The following is a 20125-nucleotide window of genomic DNA, read 5'->3' on the forward strand; positions in this document are numbered from 1 at the left end:
TCAGGCAGGAGGTTCACTTGAACCCAGGAGTTTGAGACTAGCCTGGGCAGCACAGTGAGACCATCTTTATTTTTGAAAACAGAAGAAAGCAAATGTCCATAAAAGTGCTTGTATGAGAATATTCATGGCAATTTTACTCATAGCCAAAAAGTGGAAACATCCTAGTTGTCTCTTAACAAGTGAATGTATATACAAATTATGATATGGTCATACAGTGGTATACTAGTCAATAATAGAAAAGAGAATGAATTTCTCATGATAGAACAGTTTGCATGAATGTAAGAAACAAAAGACACAGTTCTGCCATCAGAGGGTAACAGTCTACATGAGGGTGGGGGAATAAGATACATTCACATATATAAGGAAACCTATTCAGGTGAGCAGTGCACTTACTAAGAATTCACTAAAGTTAGCTGGGCATGGTGGCACACACCTGTAGTCCTAGCTACTCAAGAGGCTGAGGTGGGAGGATCACTGGAGCCAGGAGTTGGAGGCTATAGTAAGCTGTGATTGCACTGCTACACTCCAGCCTGGGCAACAGAGTGAGACCCTGTCTCTTAAAAAAATAAAAGAAGAAGAAAGAAAAAATCACTAAAATAAATCATGGGCAGGAGACTAATTGGAGAAAGCTGTAAAGAAGAGGAAAAATGTGTTCTGGGCATGAAAAACTGCAGCTATAAATTGCCTGTCGGTTGAAAACAGGACATCTCAAGAACGTTTATCCCATGGTATCATCTCTCACAGTACTTTATTCTTTTCCTTTGAATTATTTACCACAGTTTGTACTTAGAATTACCAATTAATATATTTAGTGGTCATAACCCCCCCTCTCTCTAGGCTGTGAACACCAGTTTTTTTCTATGTTCTATACTTAACATTCTTACAGTTCATGACGTATAATTTGTTTTAAATAAACCTATGTTCAGTAAATGATGTTCTCAGGAATCAGGAGTATATAAGGTGTTCTGGAGTAAGAATTCTGCAGGGAGGCAGATACAATCTTCTAGTGCATGGAGGAGTTTTTCTTGTTTGGATCCAAAGTTTGGTAGCAGAGACCCATGGAAGATTTGGAACATCAAACTGGAAGTGTGCAAAGTGGTGTTCTGAGAAGATGAATTGTCAGCAGTTCTCTGGAAAAGATTAGAGAAGAAACAGAAAATAGGGAAACAGCTTAAGAGCTAGGCATTGATGTGGCCCAAATGTGAGATGCTGAACTCTAAGATTAAAAACACCTAGGCAGGCTGGACATGGTGGCTCAGGCCTGTAGTCTTTGCACTTCGGGAGACGGAGGTGGGCTGATCACTTGAGGCCAGGAGTTCAAGACCAGCGTGGCCAACATGGTGAAACCCAGTCTCTACTAAAAAATAGAAAAATTGGCTGAGCATGGTGGCTCACGCCTGTAATCTCAGCACTTTGGGAGGCTGAGGCGGGCGACTCACGAGGTCAGGAGTTCGAGACCAGCCTGGTCAACATAATGAAACCCCTTCTCTGCTAAAAATACAAAAATTAGCTGGGCATGGTGGTGTGTGCCTGTAGTCCCAGCTACTCAGGAGACTGAGGCAGGAGAATTGCTTAAACCTGGGAAGCAGAGGTTGCAGTGAGCCGAGATCATAGCTCTGCACTCCATTCTGGGCGACAGAGCAAGACTCTGTCTTTAAAAAAAAAAAAAAACACGCACACACATAGACAGATTGGGAAAACTTTACCAAGGAAGAACCTGCAGTTGTTTCATTATTCTATCTTGTTTACTTTGTTTGAATAGGAATAGTAAGTCATCCAAGGAGTCACTATTGACTGTTCTGAGAAAGTGTATGGTTTTCAACAGTATGTTTCCTGATAATGTTAAATGTTTTAGTTTCTAAGAAGTGTCTTTATCCATGCTAATTGGTATTGAATTCCTTTTTTTGTCTGTTTCCCCTAAGTCAAAACAAGAGAAGATGGCATGTAGAGATAAGAGCATGCAAGACCGCTTGAGATTGGGCCACTTTACTACTGTCCGACATGGGGCCTCATTTACTGAACAGTGGACAGATGGTTATGCTTTTCAGAATCTTATCAAGTAAGTGAATTGTTATGATTAAATGGAGAATTGAAAAGTTCGTTTGGATTTTTTAGGTTTTCTGTAATTGTAGTCCTTAATAATCCTAGTATTGGTAGTCATCTTTTCAGTTAGTTTTTTTAGTCACCACATGTGGAAAGAAATGTGTCAAATGACGTAAAGTCCTGAAAAAAAAAGACACAAGTAAAATCAGGAATACAAAATGAGTTCCAGAAAATAAAGAATGAGTTCTGCATTAAAACTTAAAAGAATCAGAATTGCTGAAGCTAAGGAAGAAAAACCTAGGGTCTGACTTTCTATCTTTCTAATTATATAATGAATTTTCATTAAGAGTCTGTTGAGCATTTATTCTGGATCCATAGAAAAATGAAATGTGAAAGGACCTGAGAAAGAATTTCCTGAGTTAAGTTTAGGTATAAAGCAGAATAAAACCATTGAAGAACTTTATAGGACATGTTCCTGGGATTATTTAAGGAGATAGTGTCAAGTCATCAGAGAGTCACTTCCTGGAAGGCAGTGATGACCAGCCCCATTGCATGTGCCTGTCTGCAGCTTGGAATCTTGAACATTCATTGTCTTTGTCATAACTTTTGATTTGAAGCATTTAGGTATTTATTCCAAGGAGGGAATTAACATTTAAAATCCTCAAATTCCAACTGTGTGACTAGCTACCATTAGCTTAGATCTTTAAATGTATATTGATACTTCAGATTGCAGTACCTTTTGGTGTATCTTTTTTTTTTTTTTAATCTCCAGGTCATGATGAGTTGGAAGGTTCTATAGACTGCCTTTCCTTCCTTCCTGTGTTTTTTTTTGCTGAAATAGCTTGTTGAGTATGAATTGGGAAGCATATGACTACTTTTGAGTAATAATGAAACAAATAAGAAACTTACGCGTGAAAGAAAATACAGATATTGATGCTATTTATAATATTTGTTAAAACTAACCTCTGAATTACATGTTAGTAGTCCTTGTTTTATGTGTGAAACATTAACTTCCAACTTAGATTAAGCATGTTTTTGCTTCATGATTGTTCCTCATGTATGTATATTTTGGTGTGTGAAGAGGCTTTCAAGTCAAAGAATACCTTGAAAGGAAAGCACAGACTTTTCTTAGGCCAGCACCAGACATTTAGAGCAGCATTCACTCTGCATTCTTAAGCATAGGTGGCTGGTGATAGCAGAGGTATCAGGGCAGTATAAACAGCGGTTACATGGAGGTATGATACCTGTTAATAACATCCTGGCCAAGAAATGCAAGTTGCCCTGGAAGTGACATACCATCCAGTTTCCAAATTTGTTAAAATAGAATCAGAAGAAGATAAAACTTAAGATCCACATAATGGCCAAAGCCACCTAATGCTTACACTGACTTCTAGTAGTGGTAGTGGCTCTGAGCAGCCCTGTCAATGGCTACTATTTAGATGGCAGTCTTTTTAGACTTTGATTCAGGAAAGATGGTGAGTTTGTATAGAGATGTAATTAGTTTTAAGAAGTGCTTATGGCTGGGCGCAGTGGCTCATGCCTGTAATCCCAGCACTTTGGGAGGCTGAAGTGGGTGGATCAGTTGAGGCCAGGAGTTCGAGACCAGCCTGGGCAACATGATGAAACCCTGTCTCTACAAAATATACAAAGATTAGCTGGGTGTGGTGGCCCTCACCAGTGGTCCCAGCTACTTGGGAGGCTGAGGTGGGAGGATGACTTGAGCCCAGGAGGAGAGGTGAGTGATGCAGTGAGTGGTGCAGTGAGCCAAGAATTGCACCACTGTCCTCTAGCCTGGACGACAGAGCCAGACCCTGTCTCAAAACAAAACAAAACAAAACAAAAAGAAGTGATTAAACTTACTGCTGATAGTAGCAATATCTTATCTCATATTCTAAAAGCAACTTGATGCCCATGAGGGTCTGGAAATCTGTATGGTAGAGTACAAAATGATGACTTTGCCATCAAATCAGAGGAATAAGACTATGTAAATGAAATCCCTAAGTAGGACTGTTCACTGTAGGTGGATAGCACTGTTTTACTGTTTTAAGCCATATAAATGGCAAGAAATCTATGTCTTCTCTTGGGAAGCTGTTTCTGGCTGATGTCTATTAATTATAGGTATTTTATTTCCTGAAATTTTGCTTTAATAAATTAATTTCCTTCAGTATAGAAATTGAAATTCTCCAGTTGTAAAAGGCTATATCTAATAACCTCAGAGATGACAGTTCTGCACATGAGAAACTCCAAGACATGTGAAGTAATTTGGTGGGTGAAGTAGCTGAACACTAACAGCAATACTAGGTTTTATGGGAAGAGACAAACCTAAAGGCATTTAAAAAATGAATCAGATAATGACATATAACCTCAATAGGACCCTTAACACCGTTTTGTTGTTGTTGTTCTTTTTATTCCCTGGTTCTTTTTTTGAGTGATCTTTAATTTCCTAAAACAGAAGATTCATTGTCTAATAGGAAATTTATATCAGATTTATAATATTTTTTGGCCAGTTTAGTAATTTTTGCTTTCCACAGTACGTTTGAATCTGTTGAAAAAGTAACTTATTTTATAGTTCTGAGAAAGTAATGTTAAATACTAAATGTTAATGTTATTCAGTGTACCACTTTTTGTTTACAGAAGTCTCAAACAGTCCATGGCAAGACAATAAATATTATTTACTAAGACTTTGTGTATGTTGAAATAAACAAAATTGAAGTAATGAGATTTGGCCGGACGTGGTGGCTCACACCTGTAATCCCAGCACTTTGGGAGACTGAGATGGCTGGATCATTTGAGGCCAGGAGTTTGAGACCAGCCTGGCCAACATGATGAAACCTTGTCTCTACTAAAAATACAAAAATTAGCTGGGCATGGTGACACACGCCTGTAATCCCAGCTACTTGGGAGGCTGAGGCAGGAGAATTGCTTGAACATGGGAGGCAGAGGTTGCAGTGAGGCCAAGATTGTGCCACTGCACCCAGGCTGGGTGACAGAGCGAGACCCTGTCTCAAAAAAAAAAAAGGAGGGGGGGAGGAATTTGACCTGTGTACAAAATTGTGATCATTTAAGATGCATGTAATTAGAGGAAGAAATTAAAGCTTACAGCATTGTAATGCTAGTTCAGGTATTTCTGAAGTGTGACAAGTTCCGGTATCCATTTTATTTAATTTTGAGACAGAACCTCACTCTGTTACCCATGCTGCAATGCAATAGCATGATCTCGGCTCACTACAACCTCTGCCTCCTTAGTTCAAGTGATTCTCCTGCCTTAGCCTCCTCAGTAGTTGGGATTACAGGTGCCCACCACTATGCCTGGTGAATTTTTGTATTTTTAGTAGAGACAGGGTTTTGCCATGTTGGCCAGGCTGGTCTTGAACTCCTGACCTCAAGTGATCCACCCACCTTGCCCACCCAACCAGTAACCATTTTAAAGCAATTTATGTCAAACCATCTGATTCTCAGTCATATGATCCATAACAAAGTCATTCATTTTGTTGATTTTATAAACAATAGATCTTTAGGTATTGTATACCATTTCACAGCTCCCACTTTATACAGAATATATGAAATGCTGGGAATCCTTAAAAATCTCATCTGGCTGGTCATGGTGGCTCACGCCTGTAATACCAGCAGTGTGGGAGGCCGAGGTGGGTGGATATCCTGAGGTCAGCAGTTCGAGACCAGCCTGGCCAACATGGGGAAACCCTGTCTCTACTAAAAATACAAAAATTAGCCGGGCATGGTGGCATGCGCTTGTAGTCCCAGCTACCCGGGAGGCTAAGACAGGAGAATTGCTTGAACCTGGCAGGTGGAAGTTGCAGTGGGCTGAGTTCACGCCACTACACTCCAGCCTGGGTGACAGAGCGAGACTTCGTCTCCAAAAACAAAAAAAAAAACAAAAAAAAAAAACAAAGCTGTCTGGGGTATTGACATGTTGTTTGAGGTTTTGAGGTTTCAGACCTCTCAGAGATAAAATAGATAACAGATTACTTTAGATAATTGTGTTAAAATAATGACTGGAAATACGTGCTTTTTTTTTTTTTTTTGAGATGGAGTCTCGCTCTGTTGCCCAGGCTGGAGTGCAGTGGCGCAATCTTGGCTCACTGCAACCTCTGCCTCCCGGGTTCGAGCAATTCTCCTGCCTCAACCTCCCGAGTAGCTGGGAATACAGGCGCACGCCACCACTCCTGGCTAATTTTTGTATTTTTAGTAGAGACGAGGTTTCACCATATTGGCCAGGCTGGTCTCAAACTCCTGACTTCAAGTGATCCACCCGCTTCGGCCTCCCAAAGTTCCAGGATTACAGGTGTGAGCCACCGCACCCAGCCACAGTTTTTAAAATACCTTTACTACTCATTACTTCTAGTGTAGTTGAAGTGTAGAAGGTAGTGTTGCTGCTGAAGGCACCCGCCTTCCATTCCTGGGATGCTGTAATAAATACCATAAACCGGGTGGTTTAAAGTAACAGAAATGTATTCTCTCATACTTCAGGAGTCTAAAGATTTGAAATCAAGGTGGAACGGGACCATCCTTCCTCAAGCCTCTAGGGAACATCTTTCTTTGCCACTTCAGCAGTGTGGCAGCCCCAGGTGTTCCTTGGCCTGCGGCGGCATAACTCCATTCTCTACCTCCTCTTCACATGGTGCTCTCCCTGTGCGTCTCTGTGTCTCCTTTTCTCATAAGGACACCAGTCGTATTGGGTTAAGGTCCTGTCTTGTCCAGTATGACCTCATCTTCACTAGTAATATCTTTATTCACCCTGTTTCCAAATAAGGTCATATCCTGAGGTACTAAGGACTAATATATCTTTTGGGGGACACAACCCATAATGGTGCAGAAGATTGATTATCTTGTTTTTCTTTTGCAGGCAATGGCTTTGTAAATAGAGTTATTTAGATTTGAGTGAGATGGATTTATTGGGTCCTCAGTACTTCTGTAACATATAGAAGAAATAGCCTCTTGCTATGGGTGATGAAGGGCGAGCACTCTCTAAAATTGATGCTATACAAGAAATAAAGATCAACTCTGTGAAAGGCACTGTTACACATGCTGGGGGATATACGGATTGCTAAGACACGATTCCTGTTCTATGAGAAATTACAGTTTGACATAATCCAGACTTTGTACTCCCAAAATAAATCTAAATGAAGTACCATTGATAGTCTCTCTTTATTCTTTTCTTCTTTAATGTAAATAGCTAAACAGTTTCAAGAACATCAAGAATTTATATGAGAATCCTTAAAATACATAACATTGATCTTTGTTGCATCGACTTTCATGTTCAAACTCTTGTTCTTAGAATGTGCAGTTTAGGATTTCCCTAAAGATGTTTTGGAATCGGTGTCCCTTGTGTTATGGTTTATATATATGATGGCTGTGGGGATCCTTTCTTGGCGAATCTGAAGAGATTAAACATATGAATTGTCCTTGATAATAATAGAAGATTGTTTTTATTTTATGTTTGATAAGGGTGATTGCTAAAATCTCAATTTTGCAAAATACTGTTAATCTTCAAAGACAAAATGTTGTGGCACTCCACTAAGCTACTGTATATTGTATGTTTATCTGTAGGGAGTTCAGAGTGCCTTACATTCATGGCCCCTGAAAAGTGTAGAAATGAGCTAAAGATGTTTACCAGTTTTTTAATTGGGAAATTCATGCTCAGTTAAGGTAAATGTTTTCTCTAGAAGAAACACTGTGATTTTACTTAAGGATTCTGTGTCTCAACCCAGATTTCTTTCAAGCCATGAATGATATATACAGTTGTCCCTTGTGGGGAATTGGTTACAGGACCTCCCTCAGATACCAAAATCCATGGATGCTCAAGTCCCTGATATAAAATGTGTAGTATTTGCATATAACCTATGCGTATCCTCCCATATACTTTAAATTACCTCTGGATTACCTATAATACCTAATAAATGTAAATGCTATGTAAATAATTGTCATATTGTTTATGAAATAATAACAAGGGAAAAAGTTTGTACATATTCAGTATAGGTGCAGCCATCCTTTTTTTTTTCGTCTGTATTTTCAATCTGCAGTTGGTTGAATCCATGGATATGGAGAGCCAACCTTATATATGTTCTGCGAGTAGAGATGAGGAGGTCTAGCTAATGATAATCAAAAAGAATTTTCAGGCAAACAGAAAACTCTTGAATTATAATTTTCATTTTGTTGTTCAGTTGATGTCTGATCAGTGACCTGGCTCATCCTGAAGCCAAGGGCATAGTATTATCAAGTGACTGGTTGTTTCTTTGTAATACTCTGATTAGGTTAATCTTGCATACAGCATTGCCCTTCTAGATATGTGCAAATAAGCTGTATTGTGGGTATCTACCCTAGAGTAATCTTGGTTTTCTGCTTGTCGTTCTTCCCCGAAAGATACTGTACTAAATCTGGAAAAGATCTGACAACAGTGTTCAGGGAAGAGGGTAGAGCAACTTCCATTTGAGAGTAGCTTTTAAAAAATTAGATTCTGCCAGGCGTGGTGGCTCACACTTGTAATCCCAGCACTTTGGGAGGCCGAGGCGGGTGGATCACTTGAAGTCAGGAGTTTGAGACCAACCTAGTCAACATGATGAAACCCCATCTCTACTAAAACAATACAAAAATTAGCTGGGCGTGGTGGTGCACACCTGTAATCCCAGCTATTAGGGAGGCTGAGGCACAAGAATCACTTGAACCTGGGAGATGGAGCTTGCAGTGAGCCAAGATTGTACCACTGCACTCCAGCCTGGGCAACACAGTGAGACTCTGTCTCAAAAAAAAAAAAAAAAAAAAAAAATTATTATTCCACAAAAATCAAGGTTGGTTCCACAAAAGAGAATGAGAGGAAAAGCACAGTAGAGGGAGAAGGAGAAGGGAGCTATCACTTGACTGTCAGTTATGATGGGTGACTTAAAGACTAACCTGTTAAATGGTTAATCTCCAATTTTGTTTATTTTTATATACCAAGTCTGTAAACCTTAATATCTGTTAGGTGGTAGGATACATGAGAGAAAGTGGTTTTTTTTTTTAATGGAGTTTTTATTGGTCCCTAATTTATAAACTAGTTAATCAAAGAAAAATTTTACATCTTATTAGGAAATACTCTAATGGTAATGGTGTTAGATTAACTGCAGTTGTAAAATATGTTTTATGCTAATTCATTTTGTTCCCTATTCCCTAAGGAGTTCTTACTAGTTGAAGACTTTATTGTGCTTTCTCTGAATGTATTTGTCTTTTAAAAACTTAATTTAGGTGTCACTGTATCAGTGGGCGGGGTTGATGTGTAGAGTAGTAATGGCTCCCTTAGACTAGAATAAAGGATAGATCTTAAAAGAAAATCTTGTTTACTTTCTTTAGCATCCTACAAACTTGGTTTTTTTTTTTTACATAAAACTGAGAAGCTTTCATCCAAAGAAAAATAAAAAAGAACTTGGAACATTTTACAACTTTTAAAATACAATTTTTACTTTTAGTGGGTTCAGATCAGAGAATTGTTTTCTTAGCTTTTAAAAAGTAATCAGAAAATTGTTCCTTTTGAGTCAGAAAATAAGGTCACAATAGAAATTTGATACGTTCCTTCCTGCCCACTCTGAAAATAGTAATAACTAGTGTCTTAAAGCGCAGACTCATTCCCAGAAAACATCTATCACCAATTATTTGGCCCTTCCAATCTGAAGTTAAAATCAGATCTCTTCTTGACTTAAAGGGGCTTATTTTTTCTGAAATTGGATACACAAGTGACAAATTGTGTGTGTTCTATAGCTGTGGTAAAACTTTTGACTTTGTGCAACATCTTTTATATTTCTAGGCAACAGGAAAGGATAAATTCACAGAGGGAAGAGATAGAAAGACAACGGAAAATGTTAGCAAAGCGGAAACCTCCTGCCATGGGTCAGGCCCCTCCTGCAACCAATGAGCAGAAACAGCGGAAAAGCAAGACCAATGGAGCTGAAAATGAAACGTATGTTCTTTATTGACGTGAACGCTGAGACACCACACCATACCCCCAAATACAAATGCCCTGTTGATTGCCACTGGCAATAGTTGTAAATTCTGGAGTTCACTCAGGTTTAAACCTTCTTTTCAGTTACATTAATGGATTCTCTCAACTCATATAAATGCCATATAAAATTAGTTGATTTTCTTAAAGCTGCTCTTTATTTAGGGCATTTTGAATGAGAGGGAAAAGTAATGTCACTTGACATCATGACTTTTGGCCACTCCTGGTTAACAAATAAGACATCATTGGACTGAAATGATATCATTGCTTACATGTGGCTCCAGGTTGTGGTACACTAGTATCGTCTTATGGGAGTTACCTGGCTGCTATTTCAAACAGAAGAATGCTCTTTACTAGTCAAAAGAGCACTTCGTTAATAGTTGCAAACTTAGGATAAGCGCCCTGAAAAGCTGTTATGTTAGAAAAGGATATTGTCCCAATAAGCCACAACTTGATCTCATCAGAAATTGTTTCCTGTTCTGGGAATATAAGCAAAACACCAATATCTTTTTTTTTTTTTGAGACGGAGTCTCACTCTGTCACCCAGGCTGGAGTGCAGTGGCCGGATCTCAGCTCACTGCAAGCTCCATCTCCCGGGTTCATGCTATTCTCCTGCCTCAGCCTCCCGAGTAGCTGGGACTACAGGCGCCCGCCACCTCGCCCTGCTAGTTTTTGTATTTTTTAGTAGAGATGGGGTTTCACCATGTTAGCCAGGATGGTCTCGATCTCCTGACCTCGTGATCCGCCCGTCTCGGCCTCCCAAAGTGCTGGGATTACAGGCTTGACCACCGCACCCGGCCGACACCAATATCTTAAACTGCAGTATAGTCATCTTTTTCTTTGTCACTCAACAATATTTACATAGCTACCATGTATAGGAGGAGTAGGAAATTCTAAGCACAAATGCCTGCCTTCTCCATTCATTTCTTCCTTTCTCTTTAACTGAAAGTAAGTTTCATATCCAGAGATAGCTGGAAAGAAAATATATATCATATAACTTATCGACTAATATGTCATTTGCTTTATGTTTTCATATTAGTTCACAAAAACAACACATAATCCACTTCAGGTATAATAATACTTGTATTACATTATTGTTAAAAGTCTGTGGCATCCTAGAAATGCATCTTCTTTCATTCTACTGAGAAACATGGCTTAACACCAATCCTCACCCCATACCTATCTGATGTTTTGGGAAGTCTTTTCCTTGATATTCATTTAGTAAGTCTGTGTTAAATGCTTATTTTATGCTAGGCCCTCTTCTGGGAATACAGAGCTAAAGGATACAGCCCCAGCCTTAGGAGCCCACAGTTTACTTAGGTGAGATGAACAGACGAATAAACTAATAATTACATTAAGTATAGCGATAAAAATGTGCGTAATGAACTTGGAAAACATCTTCATTCGTATAACTCCAAATAGTTTTTTTTTTTTTTTTTTGAGACGAAGTCTCACTCTGTCACCCAGGCCAGAGTGCAGTGGTGCTATCTCGGCTCACTGCAACCTCCGTCTTCCGGGTTCAAATGATTCTCCTGCCTCAGCCTCCTGAGTAGCTGGGACTACAGGCGTGCGTCACCACACCCAGCTAATTTTTGTATTTTTAGTAGAGATGGAGTTTCTCCATGTTGGCCAGGCTGGTCTCGAACTCCCGACCTCAAATGATCCACCCTCCTCAGCCTCCCAAAGTGCTGGGATTACAAGCGCGAGCTACTGAACCGAGCCCAAATGTTATAAAACATTTTCCCCTTGATTTTAAAGACTAGTCAAGTGCAATAATCAGAATGAGAAGCGGGGAAGAGTATGGAGTCTTAAATATAAAGTATTTTCCTTTCAGCAAGTCCAAGCAGGGGCTCAGATTTGAAAGATTGTCCAGGCTAATTAATCTGACCAATGTTTTCTTTCATGAGTCCTGTGTTTATTTTGTGAAGGGACTTTCCCTCTAGTATTATTTGAAAATTATTTAATGCTAATGCACAAAACCATTCGCTTAGGAGTGCTAAAGAAGGCATAGGTTGTTTCTTTGCCACAGAACAGTAATTAGAATTCTATCTAGGCTAGTAATGTGTAAGCAGTTGCCATCTGGAGTCCTGCATAAAATCCAATCCAGAAGGCTTTCAGTCCAGTTTTTAACTAGAGTATCTGTGAACTGGCTCTTACTTTGACCAGAAGCCAGAAGTAGGCCTCTGGAGTCTTGGAGTGAGTCATAGTATCCTTTCTTGGCCCTGAACCTGTTTCAGACAGAGAATTCTTAGCCATCATTTTTTATTTATCTGTTTTTTGCTGGTGTGGAATGGAGTAATAGATACAGGTATTTCTGCATCTGTAAAGAGATAGCCCTAGTAGGTGAGTTTCTTCTTCTTTCTATTTTTTCTTGAGTTAAACCTCAAAGGCTGTGTTCTGGTTGATAGGATAGATATTTCCTCTTTCTTCTGCTATTTAGAATATATCTAAACAGTGGTATCTAAAAATGTTAAATATCTGTATATGCTTCCAGAATGCGAAAAAGGGAGAGATGGAAGAAAAAAGTAATTCTCACTTGTTCATCTTTTTTTATTTCCTTTCTTTCTTTTTTCTTTTTTTAAGAGACAGAGCCTTGCTCTGTTCCTTGGGGTGGAGTGCAGTGACATGATTATAGCACGCTATAGCCTCAACCTCCTGGGCTCAAGCAATCCTTCCATCTCAGCCTCCTGAGTAGCTGGGACTACAGGCATGTGTCACCATGCCCAGCTTCTTTCTTCTTTTTTTCACAGAGATGGAGTGTTGCTTTGTTACCCCGCTGGTCTCAAACTCCTGGCTCTAAGTCCTTCCCCCTCAGCCTCCCAGAGTACTGGGATTACAGTGAGCCACCCAACCTGGCCACTTGTTCATTCTTGAGATATAAGGATGCTGTTGGAGTAGGTGGAACATGAAATATGTGAATACCCATCAAGTCAGCCCTTTGAGAGTTGATTTAAATAGCATTTTCAATATTCTGTATACATTGTCATGTAAGCCGCAACGCTTTCTTAGATAGGTATTATCACTTACTGCATTTCAGGAAACTGAGTTAAGAGGTTAAAGTTGCTTGCCCAAGGTCACATCGCCAGCGGCTTAGTAGTGCTTTAACCCCTAGTCCTCAGACTCCAAATCCTAGACTCTAATTTGCTGCTATATCTTTCTCTTTGTTATTACACTATCAAGGTTTAAGTGTTAACAAGAATAATCAAATCCATTGACTTATTGTTTTGCCCTCTAAAAGATTTTTAGACAATTTGTGGTTCTCTCTGAATGAATTTTCATCTGAGTAATATATGGGACAAAACTCATTTCAAAAATAATATAAAAATATGGCTCACTTATTTTTTTTTTTATGTTTTGCAAATTAGAATTTTGGGTTTGAAGCTCTTCCCTCACATCATATCTGGTAAATCACAGAAGTTTTCCCTTGTCAGAGGACTACAAGATAACCTGTCTTTCAGTCATTTTAACTGAGACTGAAACTGAATATGTCTTATAGTATATTTGAGCATTTCTCTTTAAATAAGCAAACTATGATTTCTAGTAGTTTACTGAAACTTACCACTGTTTTTCAGGTTAACATTAGCAGAATACCATGAACAAGAAGAAATCTTCAAACTCAGATTAGGTCATCTTAAAAAGGTAAGTATAATGAGAAAACCTCCCTGGAGAAATGCGGTACCTAGTTTACATTTGGGGTTGAAGCTATCTGGTCATAGTAGCTGCACATAGCAGCAGAAAGCTTGAGTAACTGCTTTCATGTCATGTCTTGTAGCCTAATGGTAGAATTCATATTTTTCCGTTTTCTTTCTTTTCTTTTCTTTTTTTTTTTTGCAATGGAGTCTTACTGTGTCTCCCAGGCTGGAGTGCAGTGACACGATCTTGGCTCACTGCAACCTCCACCTCCTGGGCTCAAGCGATTCTCATGCCTCAGCCTCCCAAGTAGCTGGGATTACAGGCATGTTCTACCACACCCAGCTCATTTTTGTATTTTCAGTAGAGACGAGGTCTCACCATGTTGGCTAGGCTGGTCTCGAACTCCTGACCTCAAGTGATCTGCCTGCCTCGGCCTCCCAAAGTGCTGGGATTACAGGTTACAGGTGTGAGCCACCATGCCTGGCCTATCTTTCCATTTTCAAGTCAATTCCAGCAACCCAGTAAGTGTTTTTTTTTTTTCCCCAGTGATCTATCAGCAGATAATTCTGTACGCATCATAAGGCTTCCCAAGTGGTTATCTTTGGAGTAGAATTTAAATATATAATAAGAACAGATGGTTTTGAAATTGATGTGAAGATTTTAAATCATATTTTATACTGTCATATTTTAAATCACATAGCAGCTCTTATTCCTTGCCTAAACTAGCTCAAAAGAGAAAGTCTTACACCAAACCTTATTCAAACACAAAGGCACATAATATAGAATTTGTTATTGATGATGTTCACTGAGATATCTTAGATAGATTGCTCAGCTCTTAAAATTCAGAAGCCCATACATTGGTCGATGCTGTTTATGGGTGATAATGGTCAGTAAGGATTTACTGAACTGCTTTTGGTATGTGTGCTTTTGTTTTTTATTTCACATATTAGTTTTCATGCTGTTTTCCCACTGGGTTCTCAGAGCTTATTAAATAAGTAGAACTTGCTGGGCATGGTGGCTCACGCTTGTAATCCCAGCACTTTGGGAGGCTGAGGTGGGTGGATCACCTGAGGTGAGGAGTTCGAGACCAGCCTGCCCAGCATAGTGAAACCCCATCTCTACTAAAAATACAAAAAATTAGCTGGGTGTGGTGGCGTGTGCCTGTAATCCCAGCTACTCGGGAGGCTGAGGTAGGAGAATCGCTTGCACCTGGGAGGCAGAGGTTGCAGTGAGCCGCGATTGCGCCACTGCACTCCAGCCTGGGCAACAACAGTGAAACTCCATCTCAAAAAATAAAACATAAAAATAAGTAGAACTTAAGGCACCAAGTGTAATCCACACTTAAAGATGAGAACCAGATAGATAACCTGATTTTTGTAAACAATGTTTCCATGTCTGTGTATATATGCACAAAACATTCCTGGAAACTTGTGTAAGAAACTTAATAGTGGTTACATCTCAGGAGTGGGCATGGAGAGGAGGGAGGAAGAGGGTAGAGAACTTTTACTTTTCTCACTGAACTCCTCTGTATGGTTTGAATTTTATTATTTTCTATGGGCTAATTTTTATGATTAAAATTCTTATCGCTTAAAAAGAAATCTTTCAATGCAAAGTACCTTCCTTTAGCCTTTCATAAGATAAATGTCTGCTATTGTTTTTGAAATAAGATCGCTGTGCTATTTCTTTCCTTTTCGCTTTAGGAGGAAGCAGAGATCCAGGCAGAGCTGGAGAGGCTAGAAAGGGTTAGAAATCTACATATCAGGGAACTGAAAAGGATACATAATGAAGATAATTCACAGTAAGCTACTTAGGGGTACATTGGGTTGGAGATTGCTAAGCATTTTATGGTATGAATTGAATGGTCTAGAATAATGTGTTTGCTTAATGTGAGTTACATAAATGATTCCATAGTGTATTTAGCTCTTTTGGAGCATCTAATACAATTTTGTAAACAAAATTATGATTTGCCTTGGTTTAAATATACAATTGTATTAAATTTATATATTAAGTACATATGTGTATACATAGAGCATTTTTACATGAGTAGAGATTACTAAAACAATATGGCTTCGTAATGATAAATGGTTGAGATGTGTGGCATATTCAGATTTCCCTACAGAGCCTTAAGAAGGGGAAGATGGGTCACCGTGTGGTGTTGTGGGAAGAGTATTGGGTTGAGATAACACTCAGTTTCTGAATGACCTTTAAGGGCCATTCAGGTGTTGACATTTTAAGTAAGACTCTTAAGTTCATTACATTAATTGTAGATGAATTGAAACTGGGCAAAGTAGGTTGAAAGTAGAAAGGGGCTTTTATAAGTAATCTGTTTTTTCCCCAAATTTTTTTGGACCCTGAAACATTTTTTCATAAAGCCACAGCTTGTGTATTTTTGTTTGGCTTATACGAGCTTTGGACCTTTCTTTCTGTTAAAGTGGCAGACAACAGCAGGTACCACTTTCTGAGAACTCTCTGTGTATCAGGCCTGGTCCTAAGTGCCCTTAGTGCTCTCGTTTAATCTGCAGGATAACCCAGTCATCTTTAATACATCAATCAGAAAACAAGCTTAGAGAAAGTAAATTAACTTGACCAGGGACTCATAAATAATGTGACCAAAGAGTTAAACTTGGATCTTTTTCATCCAAACCACCATGCGGTAATGTCTCTCCAAATAGGCATGCTACTTTCTTAGAATCCATGTAAAGTAATTTCAGAATTAATAGTGAGATTGTTTAATTTCAGGAACTAGGTACAAATATTTTTAAATTTGTTTTTGCCAGAACTTGTCATTTCTTTATCATATTACTAAGAAACTACCCAAGGTAGAATCTAATATGGGGAACACAGTTATATCTGTCTTAAAGAGAGAATAATGAATGCACATAGAACATGTGACTCACTTTATAATCAAATCTGTTTTTAAGGAAATAGCAAGTGTCTTGGAATTTTACTGTATGTATTTTTGAAATGGTGAGAACATGTGGCCCTTCAATAGTTTGGAGGAGCCAAACAGCACAATTTAAAAATCTCTGGTCTACTCTAATCTACCCTCCCTCATTGTATAGCAGGGCAGAAAAAAGCAGGAGGAGCAAGAAAGGTCTAGTGTAGCTACACTGAGACCAGCACCCAAATCCTGTGGCTCTGCAGCTAGTGCTGTTCATTGTAATTGCACTGCCTCTTTGAACTGTGTAACTTTATACTCAGTATTTGCCATGTTGATGTTGATTGTCAAACTGCCACAGCTGCTGTAATTGTATATATAATGTGTTAGATACTCTGGGAATTTGGCAAGCATGGAAGACTGTAGTCCATGATCTCAGGGTGTTCCATGTTCCCTGTTTCCACAGATTTAAAGATCATCCAACGCTAAATGACAGATATTTGTTGTTACATCTTTTGGGTAGAGGAGGTTTCAGTGAAGTTTACAAGGTAAGTATAAGGAACTGGATACAAAGAAACGCTAAATGACAGATATTTGTTGTTACATCTTTTGGGTAGAGGAGGTTTCAGTGAAGTTTACAAGGTAAGTATAAGAAACTGGATACAAAGACTAGGGGTTAAATTATCGGCTCTTACCAACTTGGAGAACATTAAAAATACTGATAATTATAGGTTGGTATCCATTGGTTGAAATTCAAAAACTTTAAAAACCTGTATCTTTGGGAAAACAGCTTTTAAACCTAAGTGACCAAGCAGAATACAGTATTGTCATTTTCAAGTTTGAAAAATAAATAATTATAAATTTAAAAAGCAGGAAGGAAGTATACTGGGTGGTGAAATTATGATGATTTTTATTCTGGTCCTATACTTTCTGCCTCATATTTGTTAGAAAAGAGTGTGTGCTATCTTTATTTCTTGTACGGAATAGATGTGTCAAACCTATTTCCAATAAGAATAGATTTTTTTAAATTGGAAAACTTGCTTTTTGTTTTAGAAGTGTTCTAATGTCATTTACTAGCACTGGAAGTCTGAAAGAGTGTTCTGGCTTAGAGTGCTTCACTTGGACCAGCGAAGTACAGGCTGCTGAGCCTCCAGGTTGATTTTTACCAAATGAGGGATTTAGTATGTTTTAAATATAGCTACAGATCCATAACATGTGGATTTAATTTTTCTACATGTTTCTGGCACCTGTCTGTAAAGTATAGAATTGTTTATTAAGTAGTCTTTGTTGCACAGCTGTACCTTTCAGATGTACAGCTTTAACGGTTAGGATTTATGTTATGCCCGTATGAATTTATATATGGGAAATCTTTTTAGTAAAATAGTTTTCATTGCAAATAAAAATGGTAAAACTAGTTCTGCCGTTTTCTTTCTAATTTTTTTTAAATTGCGGTTTTATTTATTTATTTATTTATTTTAGAGACAGAGTCTTGCTCTGTTGCCCAGGCTGGAGTGAGGTAACACGATCATAGTTCATTGCAGCCTCAGACTGCTGGGCACAAGCAAACCTCCTGCCTCAACCTCTTAAGTAGCTGGGACTACAGGCCCAGTGCACTAATTTTTAAATTTTTTGTAGAGATAGGGTCTTGCTACATTGCCCAGGCAGGTCTCAACTTAGGGGCTTAAGCAGTCCTCCTGCCTTGGCATCCCAGGGTGCTGAGATTACAGGTGTGAGCCACTGCACTCCACTGTGATTTTATTAAGTATATGTTTCAGTGGTATTAAGTACTTTCACAATGTGTGCAACTGACATCACTACATCAGTGTTCATCTCCAGAACTATATTACGATTAGTGCACTACCGTACTGGTTTTGATATTCTAGTGCCTTTTTTTTTTTTGGAGACATTGTCTCACTCTGACACCCAGGGTAGAGTACAGCAGTGCAGTCTCGGCTCACTGCAACCTCCCACTCCAGAGCTCAAGTGTCCTCCCGTCTCAGCCTCCCAAAGTGCTGGGGTTACAGGCATGAGCCACTGCACCTGGCTTCTAGTATCTTATTTGTATTTTTTAATCTGTGCTTATAAGTATGATTGGCCCATAGTCACCTTTTGTATGCAAGCAGCTTTGTCAAAATTTGATGTCATAATTATCTTAGCTCGTTAGATAGAGTTGTGAAGTCTCTTTTTTCCATGCTCTGGAACCCTTTTCATCACTTGGGAATTGTTGGCTCATTGAAAGTTTGTTAGAGTTGGCTCAAAAACTTCTCGGGCAGGCCAGACTCTGCAGCTCATGTCTATAATCCCAGCACTCTGGGAGCCGAGGCGGGAGGATCACTTGAGCCCAGGAGTTTGAAACCAGCCTGGGCAGCATAGACCATGCCTCTACAAAGAAAGAAAAGAAAAATCACCTGGGAGATGTTGAGTTAGTGGAAAACATTTGGCTGTCTTTTCAGTTTCTTCTACAACTATTGATATATTCAGATTTTCTCACTCTTAAGTCAGTTTTGGTAATTTAATTTTTCTAGGAAATCTATTTTGTTTATATATTTTTTCTTTTTTAATAGAGACAGGGTTTCACTGTGCTGTCTAAGCTGGTCTCAAACTCCTAGCCTGAAGTGATCGTCACCCCTCAGTCTTCCAAAGTTCTGGGATTACCGCCACCATGCTTGGCCTAGAGTTTTAAAAAATATTTTCCACTGGCTGGGCATGGTGGCTCACACCTGTAATCCCAGCAGTTTGGGAGGCCGAGACAGGCAGATCATGAGGTCAGGAGATCAAGACCATCCTGGCTAACACGGTGAAACCCTGTCTCTACTAAAAATACAAAAAATTAGCTGGGTGTGGTGGCGGACACCTGTAGTCCCAGCTGCTCGGGAGGCTGAGGCAGAAGAATGGCGTGAACCCGGGAGGCAGAGCTTACAGTGAGCCTAGATCCGGCCACTGCATTCCAGCCTGGGTGACAGAGCGAGACTCATCTCAAAAAAAAAAAAAAGATAGATAGATAGATACTCCACACCCTAGTTACTTCTCTGTTCTTGAAAAATTTTTATTTTTGTGTTTCTTGATTGATAGGCTAGAAATTAGTCAGTGTTGTTATTAATTTTTTCCTAAGAGTCAACTTTTTTGTTGATCAAATCTGCTCTTTCGTTAGTTTTCAATTTCATTAATGTCTGCTTTCATTCTTTCTGCTTTCTTCATTTTTATTTATGTTCATTCTTAAGTCAATTCTTAGTTTATTTTCTTTGTAATTTTTTTATCGTAAAAAGATAGATATAAAATTTACCATGTTAACCATTTTTAAGTGTATAGTTCAGTAAAGTACATTCACGTTTTTGTGAAATAGATCTCAAACTTTTTTTCATCTTCCAAAACTGAAACTCTGTAGCCATTAACCAACTTTCCTTTCCCCCTCCTCTTCATCCTTGGAACCATTTTACATTCTGTTACTCTGAATTTGACTATGTTTAGATTTCTTACAGAAGTGGAATCATGTTACATCTTTTCATAATCAGCTTATTTTACCTAGCATAATGTCCTCAAGGTTCGTCTATGCTATAGCATGTAACAGGATTGCCTTACTTTTT

General features: G+C 38.9%; 1 protein-coding gene across 8 annotated transcripts in view; it reads left to right on the top strand.

The window, feature by feature from the left end:
* The window catches only part of TLK2 (tousled like kinase 2), a 144410-nt gene that overhangs the window by 88491 nt on the left and 35794 nt on the right, over window positions 1–20125 (top strand). For 4 of the 8 annotated variants that reach the window (XM_023192325.2, XM_023192324.2, XM_023192327.2 and 1 more), the window contains 6 exons: window positions 1923–2059; window positions 9839–9991; window positions 11285–11350; window positions 13603–13669; window positions 15364–15461; window positions 17008–17089. In XM_023192325.2, coding sequence (XP_023048093.1) covers window positions 1923–2059; window positions 9839–9991; window positions 11285–11350; window positions 13603–13669; window positions 15364–15461; window positions 17008–17089 — 603 coding nt within the window. The remainder of the gene's footprint in view (window positions 1–1922; window positions 2060–9838; window positions 9992–11284; window positions 11351–13602; window positions 13670–15363; window positions 15462–17007; window positions 17090–20125) is intronic. The other 4 variants (XM_023192326.2, XM_031934386.1, XM_031934387.1 and 1 more) reach the window with 1 other exon arrangement.

The sequence above is a fragment of the Piliocolobus tephrosceles genome, chromosome 16 (genome assembly GCF_002776525.5).
Source record: "Piliocolobus tephrosceles isolate RC106 chromosome 16, ASM277652v3, whole genome shotgun sequence".
NCBI lineage: Eukaryota > Metazoa > Chordata > Mammalia > Primates > Cercopithecidae > Piliocolobus > Piliocolobus tephrosceles.